The sequence below is a fragment of the Simochromis diagramma genome, unplaced genomic scaffold (assembly GCF_900408965.1).
Source record: "Simochromis diagramma unplaced genomic scaffold, fSimDia1.1 OVJJ01000644.1, whole genome shotgun sequence".
Classification (NCBI taxonomy): Eukaryota; Metazoa; Chordata; class Actinopteri; order Cichliformes; family Cichlidae; genus Simochromis; species Simochromis diagramma.
The window spans coordinates 1,224,436-1,249,854 of record NW_024387201.1 but is presented as its reverse complement, the minus strand read 5'-3'; the positions used below and the strand labels follow the sequence as shown (position 1 = coordinate 1,249,854).

Below are 25,419 nucleotides of genomic sequence, written 5' to 3'. Positions count from 1 at the left end.
AAAGAGAAACTGGATGTATTAGGGTGTCTTAGAGCTGACATTACTTACAATGGCAAGAGTGCCTCCACAGATCTCTACATTGTGAGAACAGGAACACCCATACTGGGCATGGACTTGGTGACTGCCCTCCAGCTACACATAAAAGGGGGACAATTAGTCCTTGACAGTTCCAAGGTCTGTGCTACACTTCAGCAAACCTCTGCTCTGCCCACTCACTGCAAACAGGAATGTGAGTCTCCAGTTGCATTCGGATGTGCAAAGGACTTTGTACATAAAGTGAAGGGGCGACCTGAAGTGAAGCCAATACAGCAGAAACTTCAACGCCTACCCCTGTCAGTCTGTGATGCTGTTCAGCAGAACTCAAGAACCTTGAGGAACATGGCATCATAAAGAAAATCGATGCATCTGAATGGGTCTCCCCGATTGTAGTCACTACACAGCAAAATCTCCAGTGTTAAATTAACACTAGAGAGTGTCTATATGGGTCCACACCTCTGAGTGTTAAATACAACACTGTTGAGTGTTAAATTAACACTTTTGACAGTGTTATATGTTTAAAAGTAACCTAGTCAGTTTTGAAGATTAACAATGACTAACACTGAGTAGTGCAGTGCTGATTTTCTAACACTGGAATATTTCTAACATTTTGAGTTATTTTCCAGTGTTAGAAAATCCGCCTACCATCAGCTGAAACTACATGAAGAGAGTAGAGGGCTCACTGCTTTCATTACACATGAAGGACTGTACCAGTACTGCAGAGTCCCCTACGGGTTGAGTTCAGCGCCTGCAGTGTTCCAAAAGATGATGACACAAATCCTACGTGGCCAGAAAGGGGTGCAATGCTATCTTGATGATGTCATCATATACGGAACTTCAGAAGCTGAACATGAGGCCAACCTGCGTGCTGTGTTCAGGTTCAGGTCTCTATTATGTAAATTACAGATTCTTGACCCTTTTCAGTCTGGCTTTCAAAAGCAACACTCTACAGAGACCGCTCTCTTAAGAGTCTATAATGATCTATTAATGGCATCTGACGCAGGGAACTGTTCTGTGATCATTTTGCTTGATCTTAGTGCAGCCTTTGACACTATCGACCACAAAATCCTACTTAACAGGCTCAAGGTTTTGGCTGGTGTATCTGGCTCTGCCCTAGACTGGTTTTCTTCCTACTTATCAGGCAGGACCTTCTCTGTTAGGACTGATAGGTTCTCCTCTAACACTGCTGCCCTGACCTGTGGTGTCCCACAGGGTTCAGTTTTAGGTCCATTACTATTTTCTTTTTATATGCTTCCTTTAGCTGGTATCATTCAATCTTTTAGCGACCTGTCTTATCATTTTTATGCTGATGACATTCAGCTCCATATGTCCTTTAAGCCTCATCAGCTGGATAGGCTGTCCACCCTAGTCCAGTGCTTAACCCAGGTTTCTGATTGGCTTTCAAGCAACTACCTTGTTCTAAATACTAACAAGACCGAGACCATGATCATAGCTCCTCCTGAGCTATATTCTAAAATCAGTCAGGTTCTTGCCTCTTTCTGTCCATCTGTCAAGTCAAATATTCGAAATCTTGGAGTAATATTTGACTCTTCTCTGGGCCTTGACTCTCATGTAAAATCTTTGTCTCGTTCCTGTTTCTATCATTTAAGAAACATATCTAAACTGCGACATATGGTTTCCTCAGCTGAACTGGAAAAACTCATTCATGCATTTGTGTCATCACGCTTAGATTACTGTAATTCCCTGTTTACTAGCTTGGATAAATCATCTCTCTCTCGCCTCCAGGCAATACAAAACGCAGCAGCCAGACTACTAACTCGCTCTACCAAGCGTGTTCACATCACTCCCATCTTATATTCTTTACATTGGCTCCCAATAGAGTTTAGAATTCGCTTTAAAATTCTTGTTTTAACATACAGAGCACTAAATGGCTCCAGATTACTTATCCAAGCTTCTTTTAAAATACACTGCTGCTCGTCATCTCCGCTCACAGACTCAGAGTCTCTTAGTTGTTCCCCGTACACGACTGAAGACAAAAGGGGACAGAGCCTTTCAGTCTGTTGCACCGAGGCTGTGGAACACTTTACCACTACAATTACGTTTGCTTGACTCTGTGGATTCTTTTAAAAAACAGTTAAAAACTCTTCTGTTCAAACAAGCCTTTTGTTGATTGTTTTTTTACATTATTTACATTTGATCTTTTACATTGTATATAATGTCTATTGATTTTATTGTTTATTTTAATATTTTAATATTTGTGTACAGCGCTTTGTGATTGCCTGTCTGTGAAAAGCGCTTAATAAATAAAGTTTACTTACTTACTGTGTTACACAGAATCAACAATGCAGGACTGAAACTCAACGTTGACAAATGTCAACTCCATCAAACTACTCTGAGCTTTCTGGGTCAAAAGATCGGTCCAGAAGGTCTGCTGCCAGATGACTCTCATGTCACTGCTATCCTGCAGGCTCCGCCCCCTACTGATCCTGCAACCCTGCGCTCATTTCTTGGCTTGAGTGCATGGTACAGCAAGTTTGTGCCAAATTACGCGACTGTTGTTGAACATATGAGAGCTCTTCTGCGTAAGGACTGTTCATTCCACTGGAACAAAGCAGCTAAAGTAGCATTTGATCAAGTCAAGCGGTTAATCGTGCACAGCCCTGCCCTGGTGATGTTCGACCCCAGTAAGCCAACCATAGTCTCGACAGATGCCTCAGACTACGGCGTAGGTGCTGTTTTGACTCAACTTGACGGTAATGATGCAGAACAGACTGTTGCATTTGCATCTCACAGCCTGTCTGATGCAGAGAGGAAATACTCAATCGTTGAGAAGGAAGCCCTAGCTTGCGTCTGGGCTGCTGAAAAATGGCGCACATGGCTCTGGGGCAGAAAATTCCTCCTACGAACAGATCACCAAGCACTTACAATACTGCTGACTACTAAGGGCAATAACAGAGCTGGTCTACACATAGCCAGATGGTCAGTTCGCCTGTTGGAGTTTGACTATGAAGTGGAATATAGAACTGGGTCATTGAACCATGTTGCTGATTGTCTTTCTAGGCTCCCACTTTCCGAGACAGACATGGCATGTGCAGAGGATGTGGAGTCAGTTGCAGCCATCCTCACTGATCTGAGTGCTGTGTCTGAGGATGACTTCCAGTCAGAGTGCAAAGCCTGTCCAGTGTTCACAAAGCTCCGTGTGCAGATACAGAAAGGCTGGCCTGCAAGGAAGACGTCACTGGAACCTGACTTACAGCTGTACTTGCCAATCCGCCATGAACTCGCGGTCTTGAACAAGTGGATCGTCAGAGGTACACATCGATTGCTAGTGCCTGAGTCGTTGCAGAAAAAACTCACTGATATAGCTCATGAAACTCACCAAGGCATTGTACGTACCAAACAACGCCTGAGGGAAATGTACTGGTGGCCCAAAATGGATTGTCCCATAGAGACACTGATAAAGAACTGCAATATGCAGACAGAATGACAAGTCCACTGTCCCTCCACTCCATTCCTTTACCAGCTGCTGCTTGGGAAAAGGTGTCTGTGGACATCATAGGCCCTTTTGAAATAGCCCCTTCTGACTGTACATTTGCCATCACATTGGTAGACTACTTTAGTAAGTGGCCTGAAGTAGCTTTTGCTTCCCGAGCTGATGCAGCTACTATCATTCAGTTCCTTTCTGTAGTTTTCTCTCGTGAAGGGAATCCAAAGACATTGATAAGTGACAATGGCTCTCAATTTCTCTCTGCTGAGTTCGCTGACTTCCTCAAAAGCAGGGGAATCCAATACCTGAGATCCTCAGTGTATTTCCCAAGAGCTAATGGGGAAGTTGAGAGATTCAATAGATGCGTTAAAGACTGCATACAGACTGCCTCGATTCAAGGACAACCCTAGAAATCGTTCCTGAGAACTTACCTGATGGACTACAGAGCAACCTTCATTCAACAACTGGAGTTTCCCCTTCAGAACTGCTCCATGGACGACGAATGAGAACAAAGTTACAGGTAATGGATATGCCTGTTCCTCAGACAGAGAGGCATACCATGTGCGAAAGAGTTAAGAATAAGCAAATGAAAATGAAAGAATACACTGATGCTCGCACACACGCCAAACTGTCCAACTATCAGTCTGGTGACAAGGTATGGGTTAGGAAGCCGTGGAAGGTAAAGAAAGGCGAGTTAAAGTTCTCTAAACCAAGGACTGTCATGACAAGTTAAGGACCAAACACTTATTTGCTGGATGATGGATGGACCTGGAACGCCTCATACTTATCGGCTCTGTCAGAGCTGAACGCAAGTACTGATTCTGACACAACAATGGACTGTCATAAACCAGGAACTGATCTAGCATCTAACTCTGATAGTAGGCTTAGGCCCACCAGGATGAGGAACCCACCTTGGACCCAAGACTTTGTCATGGGAAAGTGAATGTTACTGAGTGGTGTGAAATATGTTAAACGTGTATTAGGTGACATACATCAGAATGATGAAGTCAGGTTCACATAAGAAATCCTTGTTCAAAGGGGGAAGATGTTGTGTCCACACATTATTGCATTTGTTCTGTAGATGCATTTATCAGATGTGCTAGAGGGCGCTAGTGAGTATGTTGTTGTTGTGGTATTTGGGAAGAAGAAAAAGAAAAAATAAAGAAAGGAGTTATCTCTGTTCCTACCTGCGTGTGTGTGTAATGCCTGCTGAACTAACACCACACAACAGCACTTTATCACTGAACTCAGTGATGTCCAAAAGGCCGAGCTGTGGCTGCCTAATTAAACCTTGTGCTAAAGAACTCAGTCCTATATTTCAGGTTATTTTGAATAAATCCTTGCAAATACAACATGTGCCCTCTCTTTGGACAGAAGCTGTCGTGGTTCCTGTCACAAAATCTAGTCGTCCAAAGTTTCTAAATGACTTCAGGCCTGTTGCCATCATCTCAGTCGTGATGGAAGTACTTGAAAAAATCATCACGAATGGAAGAGACTGAACATGAGCTGGATCCACTGCAGTTTGTATAGTGGCCCAATAGAGGACTCTACTTACCCTGATTTTCAAACACGTAGAGAGTAAAACTTCAGTTCATCGATTTGTCTTCTGCTTTTAATACAATACAGCTCCATATTTAAATCAAAAGACTTTAAGAGCAGTTTGAAATCAGGAAAATCCTGGTAGGAATGAATGGGGTTCTGACCCAGTCACAGTCCTGTTGAGCCTCCTGTACTCTAAACAGGTACAGAGAATGGCTTTAACAGTTATTTAAAATGGTCTCCTTCCTCCGGGGTGAATTCCAGCTTCTTTCCTCAGGACGGAGGTTTCCAGCTCCAAGATGCAGGACAAAGCGTTATAAACCAGCTTTGTCCTGCTGCTGTCACTGAACTCAGTAAGAATTGTTTTGATTTGATTCATTTTGTTTAATTATCAAATATGTGTTTGCCAGGTTTCATTGTGTGTGTTTTGTGAAGAGATGAAAAATGCTGTCATTTTTCTGCAAAGCTAATTTACCTTTGGGTATAAATAAAGTAACCTTAACACGGTCTCTGCCACGGCCTTCATGGGTCTGGAACTAAAAAAATATCTGGACAGATGAAACCAAGATTCAGTTTTATAGACAAGGAAAGGACACCACACCATCTGTTTAATTTTCTAATTGCTGCTATCTGTCAATCTAGTTTTAAATATCCTTAGAACCACAAGTAAGTCTGCAGTCTGAGGGCAAAGTGAAGTGATACAGTACTACAAGGTCATTAAGATAAGATGGGGCCTGATTATTTAAGACCTTGTATGTGAGGAGCAGGATTTTGAATTCTGGATTTAACAGGAAGCCAAAACAGGAGAAATCTGCTCTCTCTTTCTAGTCCCTGTCAGGACTCTTGCTGCAGCATTTTGGATCAGCTGAAGGCTTTTCAGTGAGTTTTTAGGACTTCCTGATAATAATGAATTACAGTCGTCCAGCCTGGAAGTAATAAATGCATGAATTAGTTTTTAAGCGTCACTCTGAGACAGGATATTTCTAACTTTAGAGATTTTGCACAAATGGAAGAACGCAGTCTTACATATTTAATATGTGCGTTGATGATGCTGTCATCAAACGTGCTTCAAAGTCTGACCTGAGCTGATGACAGTACTTCCTACTCTGTAGTTTTGAACTGGACACCAAATAAAAAGCAAATGCTAATGATGCTGCTTTGTATCTAATGGGTGTGTAGGTACTAGTTGGTACACTTTAGCCACGGGGGCGAATTTCAAACAAGTGTGGTAACACGAGAACGTCTTTGCATGAGCAAAGAGACGCCTAACCCAGCCCCTCTTCCTCAGTCTCTTAAGAGCTCCACGTAAAAAAAGATGATAAAAAAGTGGAGTCTTGTACTAAGTGGATCAATCAGTTCAGTCAGTGACATCGTCAGAGGAAGGGTGACAGAGATCTATACTATATTTAAAAAACTTCACAAGTCAGGAGCAGGAAGACATCAATCTTTGACTTTATCTGTACATCATCAGCACAGTCTCAGTGTTACATGTTTCCATTTAAACACAGGAAAGTCATTCATGTGCGATGCTGCTCCAGCCTGATGACACAGAAGTAGGCATCACCTCAGCTTGTGGCCTGCTCACAATGAAACAAACTTTGCTGACTGGTTTAATCTTCAATATGCTGCAACTCCAGCAATGTGAGATGAGAGCATGCAGGGAACTGAACCTGCATGTCTTCCCTCAGTGATACGGGTCAACAGGATGTCTAAACTGAAATCACACACCGGAGCGCGATGAACTGAATATTCACGCTGAAAATCTTTATTGATATGCATTTTAATTTGCTGAGAACAAAACTACTTAGGAGCACGCCTAGATGACGCAGGGACCATGCTGTCAATGGACGGTCCACCGACTGATGACCCAACAGAACTCCTGCTGCTGCTCTACACTCCAAAAAGAAGACAAACTCTGTAGCGTCACAACAGTCTTTATTGTCAGCATCTCAAATCGTGTTATTACATATTATTTTTCACAATGATAAAAGCAGTGAGCAGAAGGTCCACAGTATGAAACGGTGGGTGGAACAGCTGGAACGGGGCTGCTGTAGTGCAGATGAGTAAACTTGACTAAAGCTTCCAGACGTCTCCAGCAGTGTTGTCTGCAGCTCACATGCATCTGATTCAACTTGCATCACACGTGAGGTTTGTTAATGAAATGTGAGACATTTGTTTGGTGCATAACTTTGGCAGAGAGCTGTCTCCCCACCTGCAGTCGAAGTTTCAACTTTCAGTAGCTCGTCTTGATAAAAGTAGACGGTCACTGACGAGTTCATCGCAGCTGTGTTTTTATGTCTCTGGTTCACTATTGTTACCATTAGCATGGACACATGACTCAGACCATCACGTTTATAATCTCCAAAAGACTGACGCTTCATCATTATTATTATTTTAACACAGGGCTGTAAAACTGTAGTGCTATGTATGGATGTTTCCTGCAAACCCATCATTTCCTCATCTTAATGATTGATAGTAACAGATGCTTTTACAAGGACAGAAGCAGGTGAGTAAAGACGGAGCCTGAAAACGGCTTTGCTTTTCAATTACTGACTGATTACGTTTCAGCTCACAGATCCTTTGGTCGCTTCAGTACGAGATGCCCGTCTGGCTTAAACACGCTGCTGCACACGTGCAGACAGCAGCAGCTGTGAGGAAACACGACTCTTTGGTGGATCTGCACAACAACGTCGGGCTGATGTAGCAAATACGACTGCCACAGGCTCATCACCATCATGAGCCGTGTGTCTGTTGTTGTCTACCATCACTTCTATACAATTCAGAACTTACTAAAACTACTGCATCACTAAAGACTAATAAACATCAGAATTTCATTATAAACTTTAAATATTAAAGTAGAAATCAGTATCAATGTACCATTTATTACAAATTAAACTTCAACTTTGTTGTTGTGGCAAAATCACTGAGCAGGATGTTCTGAGGCTCTACCTGATCGTCCCTGCTTAGTGTGAAAACGCCTCCTGCTGCCAAATCCACGAGTTACCGAAGGCACCTGAGGGCATCCTTGTCACCTGACACAGGAGCCAGCTGCTAGCTGTGGCCGCCACTGTAGGAAACATGCAGCACAACAACGACACAGAGAACCTGTGCCAATCACACGGTTGGTGCGTGTGTGTGTGTGCGTGTGTGTGTGTGGATTACAGTGCTGGTTTTAGTAATGTTGGAATGGTCAGACTGGGATTCAGCAGTTTGCTGTCAGAGGAGCAGAGACAGAAAGCAGTGGGCAGTGGTACATTCGTACATCTGAAGGTTTTGCTGGAGAGAGCGGTGTGTGTCATGTGGGGGTTGGGGGCGGGGGCGGCGTCGACCTTTGAACTCCACATTTTAAGCAACGTCTTCCTGGCCTCCGCTGGCCTCTGCTCTCTGTGACACCAGGAACGACTCCCACACTGCCAGACACTGAAATAAAGACGGACAATGTTAATATTACTACGAGCAGCAGCCACGTGAACGCTGGGTGGAGAACGAAACTTTGTCTTCAGCGCACATGGAGCGGCAGCTCGTACTCACGGTCCTTCCATCCACGAGGCCTTCAAAGTCAGCTTCATCATTGTTGGTGGAAAACTGACAAAAAGCGTGAACGTAGAAACTATAACTCAACATATTCACTGTCACTTTGACATTAACTATAAAAATTGGTCGACGTGGATTTTTATTGTTTACATGTCATATTGTAAAACCACATAAATGTGTTTTTGTAAGCCCAGCGCACCACAGGAGGCAGAGATGGACAGAGGGACTGATCATCGAGTAATCACCGAGATAATCTTTAGTTATGTCCTTCAACATACTGAACACGGATTTAAGATATCACATTTGACCTCTGACCTCAAGTCACACCTGCCTTTGTTTCAATTTGACCCCAGAGTGTGTCCCATCTTTAAACACAGTCAAGAGAGGGAGATGAGAAGAAATACTCAAGCTCGTCATCCATGACCTGCTCCTGCATCATGTTTGTGAAACCAAAGTAAACCTGTGTTGCTGGTTCTTGACACCGTGCAGCTAGCACTACTAGTATTTTCACCAACAGCGCCATAAAGTGCAAAATGAAGAGTGTGTGAAACTGCGTGCTGTGTCCCAGACCGCGAAGTCTCCGGCCTCCTGCCTCGAAACAAACTACTTACAAACTCCTACACCGTATTTTTCGGACTATAACCTCACACTAAAATCCTTTCATTTTCTCAAAAATCGACAGCGCGCCTTATGTATGAGTTCTGGTTGTGCTTACTGACCGCGAACCGATTTTACGTGGAACACGGCGCTCAGCAGTCTGTCAGAAATGTTTAGTACGACTTTGGTAAAATACGAAGTCGCACCGCTTGATGGATTGGAGCATTACAGCTGCCGTAGTCAGGAGGAGCCTCGCAGAGTGATACGTACTGTGCTTCAACGTAATATTACCGTACTGTGTGTGTATAAGGACCACAAATGGCTCCTGTAAGAGACACGGTTTCAAACTCCAGGCTGTCGGCAGCAGAACCTTTGGGAACAGAGCAGCTGTGAAATCTGTCTTTGTTATTACGCTCAGCGTCTGTTAGTTTACATTTGACTGCACAGTTGTGAGCTTTTTGTTATGCTCAAAAATAACATTGTTTTCTTTTATTTCTGGAGAATTCTTATTTAATAAATGCTGATAATTTATTTCGGAGTAATGTTTTCATGCCTGTGTGACATCTGGATCACAGCTTTGACTAAGAACTCTTTGTTCTTACTTTATGGCTTTAAAAAAAAATATCGAGATATATATCGTATATCGCCATCCAGCTAAAAAACATCGAGATATGAATTTTAGGCCATATTGCCCAGCCCTCCCGCCTCCCCCCTCCCCCTAAAAAGAAGCAGTTACCTTGATAGCAAGAAGCCATGAAAGCACACAGTGAAAATGCCAAGCACACACCATCACGAGCAGACACACTCAAACACCCGTGTGAGGCGCACATAAAGTTTGTGCGAGGCAGAGTCAGAGCCTCGCGACAGCGCAGCACGCCGTCGCCTCAGACAAACTCCGTCATGACAACCAATCCTAACAGGCTGCTGCTGCTTTCTACTTCCACACACATCACCTTGTCCACGCGTGCACGCACACGTCGGGTATTCATAGCTTGTGGGGACATCTAATTGGCATGACGCTTTCCCTCGCCACTTACCCTTTAACCTTTAACCTAACCATAACCCAACTGTGACCCTGACACTAAAACCACATGTTGAGTCTGACGAATGGGACGAGAGGACGGTGCACAGTCAGAAACACGGCCCTGACTCAACTCTGACCTCATTAGGAAAGCCTGATCAGCTGACAGCTCTCCTCCACACTTATTGGTGCTCAGCAGGTGACCAGAATCAGGACGAACACACAGAGATGGGCAGGGTGTGTTGGTCGTCTCGTGGCACAAAAACGTATAATTCTTTAAAACATAGACAGAAAAGTACCAGAACTCAGAGCGGGCTGGTATTCAGCTGGTGTCAGGAACAAATGTGGGGCCAGCTGGTGAGCCGTCATCACCCTGCTGCCCTACTCACTCTCCACCTGCTCGCCAGCCTGTTCATCACCACTGGAAGCAGGAATTAGACATGTCCCTCAGTGTAATCCCACCTCCGCTGTGAACCATTTGTTACGCTCACCGCAGCCCTCATACATGCCCCGCAGACACTCGGCCACCTGCAGCTTCCTCACCAAAGCTCCTCTCTCACCTGTGTGCAACCTTTGACCTCTCTACTTAGTACAGTTCTGCCAGATTCTTCTCATTTCTCCCATCATGCATCCTGTCCAGATGCCTGGTGAGTGCAGAGAGAGAGGATGCCCAATAAGATAATCTACTTAGAAACCAAACTGTCATCTCAATATCTCCATGCGTTTGTTCATCAGGTCACATGGTCATCCCCTCCTTCACTGCGCACACTTCACCCAACTAATCGCTTGCACTTGCTCAATTTGTACTTCCACAGAAACCATGGATTCAGGGTGTTATTTTTTTTAAATATTATATTTATGTATATACATTTTTTATGGCGATCTGTGCAGAGTACGTCTGGACCTCCCGAAGTCAAAACGGGTCAAAGGGTAGCGGACAAGTAGAGGAAGACGACCGTAGTGCCAAACATAGCGATACCGAGTGACAGCAGCATCAGGAAGACGAGAAGCTGCAGCAGTACCAAAGGCTCAGACATGATATTTCTATTTACAGCAGCACTTCTCCAGCACACTGTTGCTATGAGGTAACCATAGAAATGGGCTCTGCCATCCAGAATGAAGGCAGAGCTCCTCATAACTGTGTATCACCATGACAGTCAGCACATCATTAATAAGACAATAACTTTAACTAGTTAGTCACATTCTTAGTGTGACTACGTAACTTCTTCTGACTCTGATGAACAGATCGTGAATGAACTTGTTCTGTTTAATATTCTCTTGCCTGTCCTGCTTCACATATGACTGAGTGGACTCGATGCATTAAGCTGGGCAGACACTGGGCGGTTTTTTCAGTCGCGTATTCAGCTCCTGCTCAAACTGCACGATTGACTCGCAGGGGTTAGAAGTTGGTAGGTCACGATGCTCTGATGCGACCTGAGTGCTCACACTGTGCGTCCATAAAATGAAGGTTATAACAGAAATTCTGTCGCTCGCTCTCTCTGTCTTTCACTCACACAGACACACCACCACCATCAGCTTTGCTAAATTGCTAATGAAAAACATGATCAGGCAGCTGTGATTGAGCAGCAGTGTAGATCCAACTATTTTCACGGTTGTTGTGGTCGTGATAATTTTGTGAGGCCACATCGAAAAGGCTCGGATGAGCTTTCCAAAGTTCTACAAGTTGTGCCTCCATCGCTTGTGTCCAGATCACACGCCGCACTGCCGTGCTGCGCCGTCCTTTTCGCTGATATTTGTGTTTGGGCGTGCGCAGTGTGAGAAGCTGCGGCGACACCCTCACGACGGTCGTGAGGATTTCAAACCACGACCAAGCGATTGATGATCGGGAGCTGGTCGTGAGGTGTTAATCGCTTCTCGTTACCCCGCGTATACTACACGACGCACGATGAAGGCCAAAATCGGGCCGATCGCCAAAACGGTCGCACGACTCAAAAAGCGGCTCAAAATCGCACAGTGTGAGCCCAGCTTTAAAGGATCACATCGACTGTTTTTGACCTGATGTAGCAACACCACCCCTTCTTTCCTTGATCTCTCCATCCTCACTCCTTTACTTCCATCTATTTCTGAGTCCTGCCTGCATCGCTCTTAGCTGCCATCAAGCCTCCCAGGTGGAGGTTTCTTATTAGACTCTTATAGCCTCTGTGGGCTCCAGACCAATAAATCATTCACAGCCCCCATGGCCACACTGGCCCACATATGCACCTGAATAACAATATGTGCACACAGCCTCTGCGATCGCTCAGATGTGCACCCCAGAGCACACAGTGTGCAAACACCAAGCTCTTTAAACGTCGCTGTGCAGAGTTTCACAAAGTCACGAATGAGCCAGTGAAACGATCCCAGCTCAGGAAGCTCAGGCCTGCCCATTTATCCCACTGCCACTCTGATTACTGCGTGTCCACTGATGCCCTCACTCGGGCTATTCTCCCGCCCTGTAAAGAGTAGCTGTCATTACTTTCTCAACACCTCCCCGTGCTGCGGTTCAAGACAACACAAACGGCTCTCCACCGAACCAAACCGTGCCTCAGCTATTACACAGCGGAGCTTGTGCTTGCAGTGATGTAGCACTTCTGCTGAAGAGGCCTCTGATGTGGAATAAATATAGAAAACAAGGCCAATGAGACGTGTGAGCCAAAGAGGCAAACACTGTCCAAGACTGTGGACGCACTAATTGGATTTATGACTTTTGGCTTTTTCTCTGCTCACTGTTTCTGAGTGCAAAACAACTTCCCATAACTTGGCTCCTTCCCTCTTGGATTACACCCACACAGAGACGCGCCTGTTTCACTCCTCTCAAAGATCAGAACAAAGCGAGCATTAGCTTAGAGTAGATGGCAGGAGGCAGTTACAGCTCCTTTCACCTATCAGCTGCATTGTCTATGATAGGATCAGACATCAGGACTTTTTAAACAGAGACCTGATCCAGACTTGCTGGTTCCACTGGATTCTGAAAAAGGACTTTTGTCCAGGCTCTCACACACGTCAGCTCTCTATACTGGGCCTCCCAGTACTCGGGTCTACTTTCTTGTAAGGTGTAATACTCATAAAGCCAGGTCAGGTCCAGGTCTTATGTGTCTAATCTAACACTAAACAATGTGGGAGAATCCAGCCCGGTATCTGATCCAGGACCAGTACGGTCCGCTCAGCAGCACACACGGCGCTCTACAGCAGTAAGACCAGTCCAGCCTTTGTTCCACTGCTCAGTGGAGCCGAGAAGAATCCACAGAAGACGTGTTACGTTGACGAGTGGGAGAAGTTTCATCTCCAAACCTATGAGAGAGGTGGAGTCAGCGTTCTACCTGCAGGATGTGGCACCATGAAGTCAAAGAGCTGACGTAAGCACAGAGCGGACTGCAGGCAGAGCTGCTGCCCTCTGCTGGAGCACAGAGGAGCTGGGGGCGTGTCTGGGTGGAGGCTGCAGGGCTACAACCAACTGAGTGAGTGCTGTAAGAGCTTTCTGCTCCACCAGCGTCTCTGCTTCAGCCATCTGCAATAATATCTCAGTGCTCTTCACTCAGTGTACACAAGCATGCACTCAGTTAGCATGTACTCTTGGGCAAACAACACACATTTTAATGACTCCAGATGTGAAAATGAATGGAAGTCTGTCATCAGTAGAGTCAGAGTGTCATGTAGGTACAAATGGACTCTGCTGAGCACACACTGCAACAGCAGCAGCCCAGGCTGCTCTCACACTCACCTGAACACACAACGCTCTTCGATACAAACCAAAGTCAGGTGCTGCGTCTAAGCTTCTCGGGTGAGCTCACCTTCTCGTAGTACTCCACGTTCTTCTCTGCAGCAGAGATGAAGGCTGATCTGAGGTCAGTCTTCATGCTGTGCTGCCAGCGGACCCAGTCTCCCTTCAGGCTGTTGTTGGCCTGCTCCATCCGATCTGCCAGGACATCCACCTCCTCCTGAAGCTGCCGCCAAACACACATTATGCTTATTGACATGTTACTGTTCATTATGGAAGCACGACGTCCTGATGTATCCCTGTGCTCCTCCCACAGCACGCCTCTGTGCTAACGCAACAGCACCTACTACACTTACCTATGCAGGTACATGTATCTGTACACAGGAACATGTACTTGTACCTGTGTACGTGTGTGCTTGTATGCAATTGTGTGAAGCTGTTTATTCCACACCTATTTTCACCTGGCAAAGCGTTTACACACACACACACACACACACACACACACACACACACACACACACACACACACACACACACACACACACACATCAGTGTAGAAGATGAAGCAGTTACAGCACAACTTCATGTCACTGTGAAATTATATTTAGGTGCGTTACTGTGGGAGCAGAGTGCATGCTGGGAGTTTTCCTGCCACAGACACTCACCTCATCACTCTCAGTGAAGCACATGAAAGCCAGAGGTCAGTGTGTGCGCTTCACTTAGATAACAGTGCCCCCTGCTGGCCACAATACGTACACACACACACACACACACACACACACACACACACACACACACACACACACACACACAGCCTGTGGAATACGTGACTCATAAAGTCGAGCATTTCTTCCCATCAAAGGTGACGTTCTAGAAGGAAGTTTAATGTGCGATGTCTGAGGAGCCTCTCGTCTTATTGGTCAGTGTAGTCAGCTGACACAGACTCACACACAGACTGAGTGCTGTGTCCAGCAGCTCAGTCACATGTGACTACAGATTCCACTAACCAATCAGATCCCTTCTCAGCGCTGCAGCTGTATGATGGGTTCAAACAGCAACGCTCCAAAGCTGTTAGTGGTTTTGGGTTCACAGTAGACAAATCAAGAGCATAACAGCATTCACTTTCAAAATAAAAGACCTAAAGGATGTGAGAGGTAAGGGCCTGCTTATGATAGCTGGATGCTCAAGCCTCTGTTTTGACCTCACTGCTTTTGCCGGTGCTGGTTGAGCAAATTATTAGTGGGTGCACAGGAGGTTCTGGTTTCCTTGGTGACGAAGAGCCAGCTCCTGCAGCATCCTGTGTGACTGAAGGGAGGTGAAGGAGCAGGCTGTTAGATCACATGTGGACCAGTCTGAGCTCATCACAACCTGCAGCTCTGGAGTTCCACTTCCACTGAGGCCATCAGTGGAAGTGGGTTAATGAATGTAAGAGCAATAACAACGTATAGTGAAAGCCCAACAACCTCACAGCATGATGAGCCATAGTTTAAAACAACCACAGTGTTTAAAGAGTCTCCTTCAATAAGCACATTCATAACTGCATTAAGGCCTCGTTTCCCCGCAGAAGAAACTATGAGGCCAATAAAACTGCACAGAAGCTCAGAGGGAGTCTGGATTCACTCAGCCAGCTGCACAGTGATGCAGTGAGCTCGGCTGTATCGCAGCTGCTGCCCAGTCGCTCACAGCATTTGGCTGTCAGCTAACTAAGTGATGAAATTTGGTCATAATGACGCAGGCTTTAGGTCAAATGTAAAGCAGCCACATGGAGGAAGCACAGCCAGTGGGTCAGCAGCTGAGTCAGGACCAGATGTGCTGACAGATGTGAAGATCAGTGCTAGCCCGCACAAGCTGGACTCCTTCTGACGTCCTCTTTGATTGCCACGAAGAAACATTTAGAACAACACTTTCCCAGCATGCACAGACAAAACATTGTGCTTCCTGTTGAGAACAGCAAATGTTGGGAAGTGAGCTGAACAGCGTGATTAGACCTGATCTCAATGATCTGATCAAACCTTTCTCTCCAACGCACAACGCCAGTATGTCCACTACGATGCACTGTGTGAGTGTGTGTGTGTACACACACACACACACACACACTCACCAGGTGGCATGGTCGTAGACATGCTGAGCAGGTGCTGAGAACTGTGGGCCGCACTGAGAGTCGATGTGCACTTTAAAGTGTGTACTTTGAGGTCACACTGCTACACAACACTGGCTGTTTGGAATTACATGGACACATTCTGCACATATGACTTGATTATCTGAATTTGTGGGCGGTGCCAACTTTATGAGCAATCTGTCCTGCTCTCCGTCTTCCTCACCTTCATCGCCCATTACACCAGTAGACCCCAGCAGAGACAGAGGCAGCGTTTGTTACACTATGCTGTGAGCGAGACAGAGCAGAGAGCAACACAAGCACGACTGACAGCAGCCGCAGAGACCTGCCGGGTCCACGCCCACAGAGCAGCGAGACCCGTTTCCCTCCCAGTAACGCCGCCACAGCACCTTGAAGCTGAATGAAAGCATGTCTTCCTCTGACATTCACTTCTCATTAGTGCAGGTCTGTCATGGGCATTAGCGAGCTGATACACAGCAGAACCTGGAGGGCTGGATTAAATCAGAGCTCACACAAAGCACGAGTACAACGGCGGGGAAGCACAGCTTCTTAATTAACATCTAACAGATGGGACTGCATGTCGGCCTGATGAGGGGGACAGACACCTGCAGGTCTCACACACAGACAAAGATGCCTTTCTTCTTGGGTCTTTGCGTCCTGACATTACGAAGCGAAGCGTCATCTGAGAAGGAAGTTTGCTCCTGCCACGATCAGCTGTCAGTGCGCGGCAGGAAGTAATATCAGCAGCTTTTACTCACTCTGAGCTCGGCACAGACTTCCAGCCAAGCAGGGATATTTAGATAATCCTCCCAGGGAGCCCTCTCCTCCTTCCCAATATGAGGTGAGGGCGGCCCTGCGAGAGAGGCCCACTGCACACCTCACTTTATTACAGCTAATCTCAGAGATGACCGCAAACGCACGGCTGGCTCAGACACGTGCAGGGGAGGAGGAAAGTGTGTGCGTGCTTTTTTATCAGCATGTGTGGATCAAATTAAACTTACTGCTTCCTGCTCCGCTTTCCTGGTCAGCAGAGCCTCGTTCTTGGCTTCAAACTCTGCCTGGATGTTGTCTCTCCGTCTCATCACAGCCTGCCACAAACCACCAGAGACCTGCTGTCAGCGCACACGCTCCAACACACGCTGTGACGTTTTCACTCACACACTCAGGTGACACAAAGAATGTGACATTTGCAAATACACACATGGCATCACAGAGCAGCACTTTGTTCTTGTCTCCATATTCTCTGTCACACACCTGCTATCCCAGAGCTGGATGAACAAGGTTAAGTTGTTAGGTTAAAGGTCACACTGCTGCATGCTCCCCTTCCACAGTGAATCTCAGATGTTACCTGTGGAGTGGCTGAGTCACAGCCAGCATCTGCTCCACACACGGTGCTGTGTCTGCTCTGCTGTTAGTGGCAGGAGTGTCACCTCCATGCTACATGCTAAGGCCCACTAACACTGCACTTTTAAAGAGAAACACAATGAGGAGAAGCTGCTGCTCAGGAGGTCGGACAGGTTGCCGGTTCAATGCCTGACCCCTTAAGTCTGGATCACTGGTCCCAGACAGGGAACCCCGTGGTTCCCCCGAGCCCCTGAATGAGCGCACAGCGCTTCGAGTGTTCGGTGTTCAACTTTGACATCACACCTTGTCTTACTGCTGCTCTGCATCAAGCCCCACCTGCAGAGCACCATCACAGGTGAAGCGTGCTCATGCCTCACCTTGAGCGTTTCAGCGCAGAGGACATACTCGTGCAGGGCAGGGACCAGGACCTCAGACAGATGCTGGATGTGCTCTTCTGCTTCCTTGCTGCACTGCACCACACAGCTGGCCACGCCCTTCAACGGCTCCGTCAGCTCCTCCTCCAACTCCCCCCACCGGGCGTAGGTGGGGCTGTACTGCTTCAAGTCGTCCACATACTCTGGAAGCACAGAGGAAAACACAAAGACTCGTTTTCAGACCAGGAGGTGCTGTTAGCACCGGAGTGGGTAACGTGTTAGGACAGGAGGGTGCCAAATGGAAAAGAGGGCTGAGTCCAACTCTGACAGCCTGAAGACCAAAGTGAGAAAACGATGCGGCAAAATGCTGCTCGGTGGTTTGGATGCCCACAGACGCCTGTAGTATAACTTACCTCACTAACCCACTGACATCCGTTCATATAAGCACTTTTCCCCTCTAACACACACATTTACACTCAGACAGTAACTTGGGTTAGCGTGCTGCCCAAGGATATCTGGCAGACACACTGGAGCAGAATCATGAAGAAAACCCTCATGAAGTTAGTTTCTCATTGTGTGGTTAGAGGCACTGACAACGGTGGCCTGCAGGAGGTCATTTGCAGCTCTGGCACTGCTCGTCCTGCCACAGAGGAGCCCTGCAGATGGGACCAGATCACTACGCCAGTTTAATTGGCTTGATGCCATACTACTACTACTAACAATACATTTTATTTGAGGGCGCCTTTTTAAAACCCAAGGTCACCTTACAAAGAGAAAATGACATCAACAAAACAGTAGATTAAAATAGTTTCTAATAAATTAAAATACAAAAAACAAAACACGATTTGACAGCAAGTAAAATCTGTATTAAAGTGAGTAAACCGGTTTGAACAAGTACAAAGTGTCTGAACAGAGTATGAGAAATAGAGTTTTTCACTTGGACCGAAAACATGTATTACCCACAATTCACCTACACAGCTGATCAGTGATACCGTGGATACTGGTGACACTGTAACAGAAGAGCAAAGTGTGGAACAATATGTGCACATGAATATGTTGTATACAGAGATAATGTACCCTCAGTAAGAGGAACTCTCCTCCAAAGAAGACTCGTGTTGTCATGTGCAGTCATGGCTCAGCCATCTCTCCATCAGTGACCACAGAGACATCACTCATTGGGTCAACATGAGGGGAGGAGCTGTGCTGGGTTGTAAAGCAGCTTGCAGCTGTATGCAGGCTAAAGCAGCTTAAACTGTGTACACTATATGAGATGTACAGAGGGTGCCAGGAAGCATCTGAGTCTGACTCCTCTGATATGGAGGAATAAGAGCCATGTCCTTCTGGGAGGAGAGCCTGGAGCGGATACCTCTTTGTTCCTTGACGATCCTCTGGCTGACTTTGTCCATGCAGCACATCTTGTTACTGAAGTCGTCCACGTACTCCTGCATCACAGCGAACTCCTCAGGCCGGCTTCTGAGGCCTCGGACTGAGTTGGCCACTGCTCTCACCGTCTCCCCCATCCTGCTCAAGAAGCCCGGTCCCTGCTTCCTGTGAGGTGCCAGATCCTGGAGGAGCCACACACTCAGAGGGTCAAAATACCACGAGTCACAATTCAATTCATTCTAAAACCAGAAGTGTGTGTGTGTGTGTGTGGTGTGTGTGTGTCGTGTGCATCCGTGCGTCAGACACACACCTGTGCAGTGAGGAAGACTTGGAAGTGCTGGCTGTAGGACAGGATGGGATGCTCGGATATCTTGTTGAGGAAGCGGTGCAGGGCTCTCCTCCTCGTCTCTATGAAGTCGTCGTTGAAGCGCTCCACCATGCCTTTCATAACAAACTTCTCTGGGAGGGGCTGGAGACAGAAACGAGAGAAGCGTGAGAGACGGTGATATCAGACCGGGAGCTGTTCCACGTCGCCCCATTTTGTCCAGAAAAGTGCAGAAGAGGGCGAGATGCATTAGACTCCTCGTAGCAGTCTATTTTCATTGGTCAATTCTAGCAGAGCAGCTTTGCATGAGCAGCAGGTGGGTGGGGCTACACGCCTGAGGCGATCACATGAGAGATATCCTCTCTATGACAAACACACCTAAGAGTAGCAGAGCAGTAACCTAACCAACATACACATACAGAGCTGGAAATGAGGACGGTGGCTTTGCTTGAACTTCAGACCTCAACAATCTTTCATGTTCCAACAGCACAGAAAGCAAAGAAATGGTCCTGCAGCCTGTGACTGTGAATGAATGAACTGACGCATGCACATGCCTTGCAGTAGTGTGCAGCAGCCTGCAGCTGTGCAGAGCAGTGACCTGGTGAGCTGATACGTACGTGGACGATTAGTGTGGGATTCTTTTCTTCTAGTTTGCTACGGAGCCACACAAAATCCTGGTAGCGTCGCCGTACCTCATACTCACTGGAGTCAAAGTCACTCCGAGTGGTCTGGAGAGAGAGACACATGAGTACAGACAGTATCTGTTAACACACACATATATACAGACATTTACTGCTCAAAGCTTTTTGAACATGCCAATTCTTTACTGCAATTCAAGTTGTTCAAGTCCAACGAATTACTTGAAATGGTTCAAACGTAAGTGGTGAACTGACAGAAGTTAAACAAAGGTCACCCAAAACTGAAAAATAATGTACATTTCAGAATTATACAAAATGGCCTTTTTCAGGGAACACAACTTGGGTTTAAATGTGTTCTGCAGCAATGGAGGCTGATCGAGCCTTGAAAGCTTCTGCTACTAATTCCTGGAGGAGGAAGTGTGATGGTCTGGGGCTGTTTGCTGGGTCGGTGACTTGTACAGAGTGAGAGGCTCCCTGAACCAACACCACAGCGTTCTGCAGCACCATGCAGGACCCTCTGGTATGGACCTAGTTGGTCAGACGTTCATCCTACAGCAGGATAATGACCCAAAACATAAATCCAAGCTGCGCCAGAACCACCTCAGGAAAAAAGAACAAGATGGTGAGCTTGAAAACATGGAGGTCCAGCACAGTCTGCAGACTGAAACCCCATCGAGCTGCTTTGGGATGAACTGGACAGAAGAGTGAAAGCACAGCCTACAAGGTCCACATTTATGGGAACTTCTGCACAGATATGGGAGAAGATTTGATTTCTGTCGTAGAAAGAAGCCACGGCTGTGTTCAGCTGTTATATCTGCAAAGGTGCGACTTTGATGAGTCAAAACCTTAGAATATAAACTGATTCCATGATTTCTTTTTGAACTCCAATTGCTTATTCATGCCATGCTTTCATTTCACAGTGCAATCAGACATCAAACTGCATCATAAAAACCACAGAGGTGGACAGTACTGTCACAGTAAGGATCTTTGTGTGGTCAACACTTTGAAAACACCCCACCCCTTTAACTGTGTGGACCACACCTTTAACTGTGTGGGCCACCCCTTTAACTGTGCGGGCCACCCCTATAACTGTGCGGGCCACCCCTTTAACTGTGCGGGCCACCCCTTTATAACTGTGCGGGCCACCCCTATAACTGTGCGGGCCACCCCTATAACTGTGCGGGCCACCCCTATAACTGTGCGGGCCACCCCTTTAACTGTGCAGGCCACCCCTTTAACTGTGCGGGCCACCCCTTTAACTGTGTGGGGCCACACACCTTTAACTGTGGGGCCAACGCGACTGTGGTGGGCCACCCCTTTAACTGTGCGGGCCACCCCTTTAACTGTGCGGGCCACCCCTTTAACTGTGCGGGCCACCCCCTATAACTGTGCGGGCCACACCTTTAACTGTGTGGGCCACCCCTATAACTGTGTGGGCCACCCCTTTAACTGTGTGGGCCACACCTATAACTGTGTGGGCCACACCTTTTAACTGTGCTGGGGCCACCCCTTTAACTGCGCGGGCCACCCCTTTAACTGTGCGGGCCACACCTTTTAACTGTGTGGGCCACCCCTATAACTGTGTGGGCCACCCCTTTAACTGTGTGGGCCACCCCTTTAACTGTGTGGGCCACCCCTTTAACTGCGCGGGCCACACCTTTAACTGTGTGGGCCACCCCTATAACTGTGTGGGCCACCCCTTTAACTGTGCGGGCCACACCTATAACTGTGCGGGCCACACCTTTAACTGTGTGGGCCACACCTTTAACTGTGTGGGCCACCCCTTTAACTGCGCGGGCCACACCTATAACTGTGTGGGCCACCCCTTTAACTGTGCGGGCCACACCTTTAACTGTGCGGGCCACCCCTTTAACTGTGCGGGCCACACCTTTAACTGTGTGGGCCACCCCTATAACTGTGTGGGCCACCCCTATAACTGTGTGGGCCACCCCTTTAACTGTGCGGGCCACACTGTGCCAACTCTTGAACTGTTTTCAGTCCCGCTCCCTCACATAGATAAAATGCAGCAACTGTGCAGTCTGCCTTTACAAACTGTTCACACTACAGAGACTAAATGCTTTTAACGGCAGGAAGCATCCAAACAGCACTACTGTGTGTGAGACACGATGTGACCACACTGATGCAGGACCACCACCTCACCCTGGTCACCACTCTGTACAAGATGAACGTCTCGATCGCCGTCACTTGGCTCTCTGGGTGGTCGACGGTGACGAAGATGTCCTTAGTGTTGGCATCCTCTTTGCCCTCATCATCGTCCTCCAGTCTGTACTGGTTGACCATGGAGCTGGGAGAGTTGGGCAAGGGGCTTCCATCTGGCAGGGAAGTATTCTGGAGCACAGAGAAAGTGCAAACACAGCCTCACTCACTTTATATGTCAACAACACATCAGTGTCAGCTGTGTGTGCACTCCTGTCAGTAAATGAATTCAGGAGAGATTTTCTCTTCAAAGCATCTGAAGTTTTTAACTGGTGAACATGTTTATGTTGAATGTTGTTATAGACGCAAGGCTTTGCTCGATGAAAGCCTTAATGAATGTTTGTAGTAAGTAAACAATTCATGCAGTTTCTGAAGAAACAGGGCTGTGCGATGTGACCAAAACCTCAGATCCTGATATAAACATTTCTCATCCCGATAACCATGTAGATCACAAACCTGTGCTTTTTGTGTAAAATCAGTGAATCTCAGGAAACTCGACCTGTGTGCCGTGTTTTCAGCTGGGCGTCGTGTACCTGGAGTCGAGTCTGGAAACTTTGTATTTTTAGTTGTTTCTTTGTGAGTATTTATTACACGGCGTGCTGCGGGGAAAAGCCTGCTCCAACCTTTGAGTCTAAGGTTTACTTTCTCTTTCACGTGATTCTTGCATAGGTGGTAGAAGAGGTTTGTGTTCGAGTCTGAGGTGGGCCCGGTTTGTGCCATCATTTGTACAACAGCACAGTTTTCTGGTCCGTGTCAGACTTTTCAGAACCAAACCATATCCATGCTGCAGAGCGACCTGGTTCTGCCTCATCGTCGCTGCACATGCTGGTAGGGCTGTTCAATATAACGATATATATCTGATGACGATATGGAAACGTCTATTGTTTCATTTTACGCTATCATTTCTTTCGTGGTGTTGCAAAATAAACTGTTTACAGCAATATTTTTTCATGGTTCTGATGGTCACTGTGGTGGCTATATTCATTTCTTAATGAGGATATGTATGATAAGTTTTGTGGATATTATACATGGTTATGCTGAGGATATGTCGGCCAGTTTCCACTGGAAATGCCTTTTGGTTAAACTGTCAGCGAGGAATTTGCATTTGCACTGTTACATTTTTATATAACTTTAATGCACATAAAAAACAGCTGCTTGTTTAAGTGAAAATACATTGATGTTGTTTTTTTTTTTTGCACTAATAAAGTTGTGGAGTTGTAAAGTATTTTGTCTCGTGTCAATTATATCGTCAGTTATATCGTTATCGCAAATTTTCAAATGTATATCGTGATAAATATTTTTGGTCATATCGCCCTGCTCTACTCAGCATAACCATGTATAATATCCACAAAACTGAAAAAGAGGTTAAACACACACAATACGGTAATATTATGTTGAAGCACAGCACGTATCACTCCGCGAGGCTCCTGCCTACGATAGCCGTAATGCTCCGACAATCCATCAAGCGGTGCGGCTTCGTAGCTTAGCAAAGACGTACTGAAACATTTGACAGATTTTCGAGCGCTGTGCACATAAAATTTCGAGGTCAGTAAACACAACCAGAGTTCATACATAAGGCACACGGGATTATAAGGGGCTCTGTCGACTTTCAGGAAAATCAAAGGATTGATTTTAAGTGCGCCGTATTTTCCAAACAACACGGTAATAACGACGGCCCTGCTAGCATGCGCTACCAAACACTGTGCTTTGTTGTGTATCTGACAGACGAAAGCTAAACCAGTTCCACACCACTGAAGTTGCAGCATTTTTACAAACCAGTTCAGGTTCATCTGTTTCATTCAACGATCCCCTTTCGCCCTTCTCATTCTCCGTCGCCGCCATGCTTTTTCCGCCATGTGCGTATGAAAACAAAGGCACTGCGCATGCGCATTTTACCCATATTCTATTGCCATGTTTCATTTTCCTATCGTTGCCCAACATTGTACCGGTGTTACCGTGAACGGTATGATATGGCCCAGTCCTACAGCACGCCATGTAATAAATACAAAGACAATAGCGACCGTTACAACTTTTGCCTAAAAATGTATCATTTCATGCATCGGTCAAAACACTCGACTCCAGCTACACGACGCCCAGCTGGAAACAGCAGTTCGAGCTGCCTGAGATTCACAGGACTTACAGAAAATGTAAAGTTTTGGTGATATATATCGTTGTTGGGATGATAAATGTCTTCTATCGGGATATGAGGTCATATCACACGGCCCTCCAGTATTCTCTGCGCCCCATGAAAACAGTAAACAGTGGATTTTTTGACACCACAAAACAAATTGTGTATAATTTGAAATGACAGATGTTTTCATTTGGTCATACAATACAAGTTTATTTATATAGCACGTTTGAAAGCAAGGGGTACACCAAAGTGCTTCACAGTAAGGAATAAACAGTAAATGATTACACTGAACAGTAAGTCATTAAAACAAGGTAAAATAGAGAAACAAACAAAAGCATTAGTAAGTAGAGATAGGGAGAATTCATGATTATCCAGAGAAATGAGTAACGATACAACAATTAATCAGCGGTGAGAATTAGCGAGTCGGAGAAGCCAGGTTGAAAAGGTAACTTTTCCACCGTGCTTTAAAGGATTGAATGGAGTTAGAGGCACGAATGGTAGCAGGAAGACTATTCCAGAGGTTTGGTGCTACAGAGGCAAAGGCACGATCACCCCTAGTCTTCAGGCGGTGCCTGGGCTGGGCCAGAAGATCGCAAAGAACCTCTGGGAGTATAGAGACTGAGGAGGTCTGTGAGAAAGTCAGGGGCAAGGTTGTCTAGGCATTTTTAAGATCTTTGTACGGTATTAAACGTTTGACCTTGGAATTTGGTGCAATTGGAAGAAGCCAGATTTAACCACTGAGGAAACCTGTTTATCCAGTTTAAATGAACTATCCAGGCAAACACCTAGATTACTTACAGTATCTGTAAGAAACCAAACGGACCAAATCGGGCAGCTAGCTGATCTCGTGGAGAATCCGTGATGCCTATAACATGTTCCAGTCTCTCTACAAGAATTTTATGGTCTACCATATCAAAAGCAGCGGACAGATCCAATAAAATTAAAATGGCAGAGCAACCTGAGTCGGTAATTCTTCATGTCACACAGGCCTACGAATA

General features: G+C 46.3%; 1 protein-coding gene across 1 annotated transcript in view; it reads right to left on the bottom strand.

Annotated features, from left to right (window-relative positions):
- Positions 1 to 6,941: 6,941 nt before the first annotated feature.
- The window catches only part of snx7 (sorting nexin 7), a 32,022-nt gene continuing 13,544 nt past the window's right edge, over positions 6,942 to 25,419 (bottom strand). The window contains exons 2-9 of the mRNA XM_040051206.1: positions 22,234 to 22,422; positions 20,053 to 20,163; positions 19,421 to 19,579; positions 19,094 to 19,292; positions 17,731 to 17,930; positions 17,011 to 17,097; positions 13,967 to 14,119; positions 6,942 to 8,443 (exon numbers count right to left, since the gene is read on the bottom strand). Of these exons, the coding sequence (XP_039907140.1) occupies positions 8,369 to 8,443; positions 13,967 to 14,119; positions 17,011 to 17,097; positions 17,731 to 17,930; positions 19,094 to 19,292; positions 19,421 to 19,579; positions 20,053 to 20,163; positions 22,234 to 22,422 (1,173 nt within the window). The 3' untranslated portion in view covers positions 6,942 to 8,368. The remainder of the gene's footprint in view (positions 8,444 to 13,966; positions 14,120 to 17,010; positions 17,098 to 17,730; positions 17,931 to 19,093; positions 19,293 to 19,420; positions 19,580 to 20,052; positions 20,164 to 22,233; positions 22,423 to 25,419) is intronic.